This window comes from Scylla paramamosain, chromosome 20, assembly GCF_035594125.1.
Source record: "Scylla paramamosain isolate STU-SP2022 chromosome 20, ASM3559412v1, whole genome shotgun sequence".
Taxonomy (NCBI): Eukaryota; Metazoa; Arthropoda; class Malacostraca; order Decapoda; family Portunidae; genus Scylla; species Scylla paramamosain.
The window spans coordinates 18,821,495-18,826,494 of NC_087170.1; the positions used below are offsets into that span (position 1 = coordinate 18,821,495).

Genomic DNA, 5,000 nt, shown 5'->3' on the forward strand with positions numbered 1-5,000 from the left:
GACACCTAAGTCTTCCCATCAGCTGCAGTGCCTACTATCACCTTCCATTGCCACCCGAAGCACCGTCTATCATGGCTCGTATCAACGGTTCACAGTTTCTTTGTTATTATTGTCATCTGCGTGGACTGCTCTCTCTCTCTGGAAATCTCAGCCTGGTTCTGTATTTCCAGGAAGCTACACATGACAGTTAATCAATAGAGTCCTTACTTATCTCCACCCGAGTCAATACAATACTCGCTGCAAATGAATGAAAGATCAGATAATCGAGTCCCTTCTGGAGCGCAAGGTAACTTTCTTCTTACAATTTTTAACTACTGTACATTATATTATTTTTATAGGGAACATGCTTAAGGTATTTATTGTTTTGCCTTTCGCGAGTTTGCCGTTGTAATGAATGAATTAATCAATCACTGAATGTACGGATCCATACATGCATACATATAGGATAAAAAGTATCCGAATAAATAATGTCCGTGCCACGTAATGCCAAAGAATGTAAAAGTTTCAGTTTAATCAAGAAACGGTAAAGATAAATATTAAACCGGACAGTTATAAAAATGCTTCTATCATATTAACGGGTCAGAAAGTAATGAAAAATATCATGCAGGACACAATATCATTTCCCTTATAAGCCTGAGTACAAAAAAGAGTTGAAATATAAAAGAAAATTCTAGAAAAATGCACCTTATTAATGGTACATCTTCAATACAACCAGAATATACGTCAAAAACATTCTGGTCAAGCAAAAGAGAAAGCTTTTTTTTGGGGGGGGAGGGTTATTCATGAAACAGCGACCTAAGTGACCTATCCTCCTCCTCCTCCTCCTCCTCCTCCTCCTCCTCCTCCTCCTCCTCCTCCTTCTCTTCCTCCTCCTCCAATCTCATACTCCTATCTTTCTCCTATTCCTGTTCCTCCTCCCTGTTGTCCTTTTGCCTCTAACTCATAGAATCTGTAGTGGTAATATAGTCACTCAGACAGCCTCGTTAAGCACAACAGAGCTGTTGCTGTCTATTTTTTCCTTTGTATTTCTCCTCCTCCTCTTCCTCCTCCTCCACCGCCTATCATCCACCTGTTCCCAGCCTTGCCTCACCTGAAGTACTTGATGAGCGCCACCAGCTGGGATGTAGGTCGCTGACGCGGATCACGGCTCACCAGACGCACTACAGCCTCTTGCAGACCCGTGGGCACCTTGGGTAGCACGTTGTTGACTTGTTCGCCCAGCTGAGGAGGAGAAAAGGCACGAGTGAGGCTGTGAAGATGTGTTTGGATTGAATAGATGTAGGGAAATGTGAAGTTTCAATAAGGAAAGATCTGGAAAGGGAAGACTGGAGAAAGAACGAGAGAAGAAAGGCACGAGTGAGGCTGTGAGGATGTGTTTGAAACGAAAGACTGGAAAAGTATAGGGAAAGGCCTCTAACAAGGAGGAAGAGAAGGGTCACGAGTGAGGCTGTGAAGATGTGATGTGATTGGAGCGAAAAGCTGGAGACGCGAAGGAGAAGGTAATACAAAAAGACTGAAGAAGGAAGGGAAGAGAAAGGCTGTGAGTTGGTGTTTTTTAGAGCAAGATGAGTTAAGGATTTAGAAGAAGAATATTGATAAAAAAAAAAGTATATATTATTTGCCAGTGTTCTTTTTTTAGTATCCTCCCCCTCCTCCTCCTCCTCCTCCTCCTCCTCCTCCTCCTCCTCCTCCTCCTCCTCCTCCTCCTCCTCCTCTTCCTCCTCTTCCTCCTCCTCCATCGTTGCCAATGAGGATAATCCGAAGTGCGATTATTGCTATTTGTAAGAAGGAAATAGATTTAAGTTGGGAAGAGAGGATGGGGAGAGAGAGAGAGAGAGAGAGAGAGAGAGAGAGAGAGAGAGAGAGAGAGAGAGAGAGAGAGAGAGAGAGACCTGGAAGGGGAAAGGGAAGTGTGCGTGAGAAGGGAGAAGAGGAAGGTTCGTTCAGGAAGGAAGGAGGGAGACAAAAGGGTGGATAGAGATAACAAAAGGAGGCAGGCGACGAGATATGACACGGCAGGAAACGATTATAGGTGACGCTTTGGGACATAAATCATCACACACACACACACACACACACACACACACACACACACACACACAGAGTATCCCCCACCCCCCACTCCTTATCCAGCCTCACCTTTCAGTGGCAAATGGAAATACAACAAAATTATGGACAAACTGTAAGCCAAATGTGGACAACAAATGGAAGGCAATGATTTAGTGTGTGTCTTGGTGAACGTCTGTATCGGTGGTAATGTTCACGCCCCAGGATATCACTAGAAAAGAGACTCTCCCATCTTTCACCATCCCACCACCTTTCCGTGACCCAGCCTGCGACTTGACCGTTGCCTGAGTCCGCCACCCTTATCAGTCGCCTCGACCCTGGCAGCCACCTCACACCACGTACAGCCCGCACGCAACCCTCACCCGTGTCTCGCCGCCCGCCCACCGCCGCCGACATTGCTGCCCACACACACACACACACACACACACACACACATATACACACACACATACAAACACGTCCTCATGCTGGCCGGACATACAAAATGGAATGGAATTATGATTCTTTATGGCCAACCACAACGACCCGCCTAAAATAAAAGTAGAAAATATGTATCTCCCTGTGAGTGACTAAAGCTAATCTCTCTCTCTCTCTCTCTCTCTCTCTCTCTCTCTCTCTCTCTCTCTCTCTCTCTCTCTCTCTCTCTCTCTCTCTCTCTCTCTCTCTCTCTCTCTCTTTGTAATACTGAAATGACACACTTTATTCCTTCCTTCCTTTTTTCACCATTCTTTCCATTATCTAATTAGAATACGATATGGGGCTGGGGATTACGCTACTAAAAAGAGCGAGAGTGAAAGACACAATAGGAAAATGTGTGTACTACCTTAATAGAAAAAAACACAAAAGTCCCCGTACCCGCTCCCTCAGCCTGCTTCGATGCGAGACAAAGAGCGGACCGTAAAACACGAATATTAAAAGGACACACACTGAGCCGCACACTTAGGAGCGTAATGGAGTACGTTGCGTATATTCACAGAAAACTGCATATTTTACACACACACACACACACACACAACGTCAAAACAACAGAGTAGACAAACGAGCAGTGAACAAACTTTAAATTGCAATAAACCTACAAAAAAGTTCATTAGCATTTGCAGCAGGAAACGCTACTCACTCACTCTCTCTCTCTCTCTCTCTCTCTCTCTCTCTCTCTCTCTCTCTCTCTCTCTCTCTCTCTCTCTCTCTCTCTCTCTCTCTCTCTCTCTCTCACTACGGATGCAAATGCTATGCAAGTAACAACAAGTGAACTTACGTGTTACAAGAGGTAGCAGGGAGGGATTCAGGGGAAGGGAAGGGCATGGGGAAGGATTACGTGCCTGGCGAGGAATGGGGGGCGTAGGGGATTAGCTGGCTGAGGTGTGGGGGAGGAGGGTGTCAGGAGGATCTGAAAGCCGGGCAGGATGAGGGAGAAATGGAGGTGAATTAGTAGGGTGACGGTAAAGGGTCAGGGGCGTCACTCTCAGGAAGGGGTGGGAGAAAGAGAGGATTAAGAAAGGTGAAGGTGGCTGAGGAAAAGTGAGGAAGGGTGAAAAGGGTGAAGGAGGTTAAGAAAAGTTAAACGAGGATGAGGAAAGGTGGTGTGTGAGGAAGAGGAGGAGGAGGATTAAGGAAAGTGAAATTGTGAAATAGGGTGAGGAAAAGCGAGGAATGGTGATAAATAGTGAAAATAAAAAAAGAACGGATATGAGAAAGGGAGGCGAGGAGTGTGGGAGGGAGGGTAAGGTAACACATGGAAAGATGAGAGAGGATACATATTAAAAAAAGAAAAGTTACTGAGAGTGAAAGGGAGTGGAAATTATAAGAAGGACCACTGAAACGATGCAGAAAGTGATGAAAACACTAAAAGGAAGTGAAAGGAAACTGAGAGAACTGAATGAGGAAAGAAATACAGTAGATACTCGTATAAACAAAACAAGGTGAAAAGATACAACTGGGAATGTGATACGGCGGCTGAGTGAGGAGAGGCAGGTGAGGAGGGCCAGGTATTAACAGGGTGACGGGTGTGACAGGCAGGGTGACGGGAGTTGACAAGCAAGCGAGGCGGTAGGGTAGCTCACCACCTGGTGCGGGCAGGTGTCAGTCCAGCCTGTCACGTCGCAGGTGGTGGTAGCGCGCGACAGAGACCACCACCACCACCACCAACAACAACAACAACAACAACAACAATGGTGGTGATCTTCGTGTTGGTGGTGGATATGGCAGTAGTAGTAGTAGTAGTAGTAGTAGTAGTAGTAGTAGTAGTAGTGGTAGTAGTAGTAGTAGTAGTAGTAGTAGTAGTAGTAGTAACAACAACAACAACAACAATAATAAAACAGATAAAAAGAAACCGAACAGATTTTTTCAGCCCTTATTGCCTCACTACTCATCTACGACACCTAGCCACAACAATTAAACAACAACAACAACAGCAGCGACACAAACCCATCCCCACCCCTGCTGTCGCCTGTCACATCTGGTCGCGGCCACTGACACCCAAATCTGGCATCAGTAATTTGACGCTATTCGTGCTCGGAAAGTCTCGGCGTTCCGTGCGGATGGAAATTGGTGGAGCAGCGGCGTATATTTTAAACACAGCCTTCGTGGATTTATTTACGTGAACATTAACGAGACTACCAACCTCATTTTTATTCCGGTTAAAAAAAATATACTATACGAGAAATTTATGTTGAAATCTTTGAAAATAGACAAGGGAGAGAGAGAGAGAGAGAGAGTACATGAATAAAAGGCACAGCAGAAGAATATGGAATGAACAGTGGTCTAAAAATAGTCTTGAAAAAAAAATAATAATACAAAACCAAGGACATGAAAGAATAATTAGTACTAAAAGCGCATAATATGAGTATTCTTGACTCTCAGTGAAAGCTCGTCACAAAAAAACACAAACAAGGAACGAAACAAAAGCATTAGCACAAAGGGAGAGTGAATGTAAA

The 5,000-nt window shown here is 44.8% G+C and overlaps 1 protein-coding gene across 1 annotated transcript in view; it reads right to left on the bottom strand.

The window, feature by feature from the left end:
- LOC135110552 (SCY1-like protein 2) overlaps positions 1 to 5,000 on the bottom strand; it is a 328,030-nt gene that overhangs the window by 101,410 nt on the left and 221,620 nt on the right. Inside the window, 1 exon segment of the mRNA XM_064022973.1 lies at positions 1,091 to 1,221. Within this exon segment, the coding sequence (XP_063879043.1) occupies positions 1,091 to 1,221 (131 nt within the window).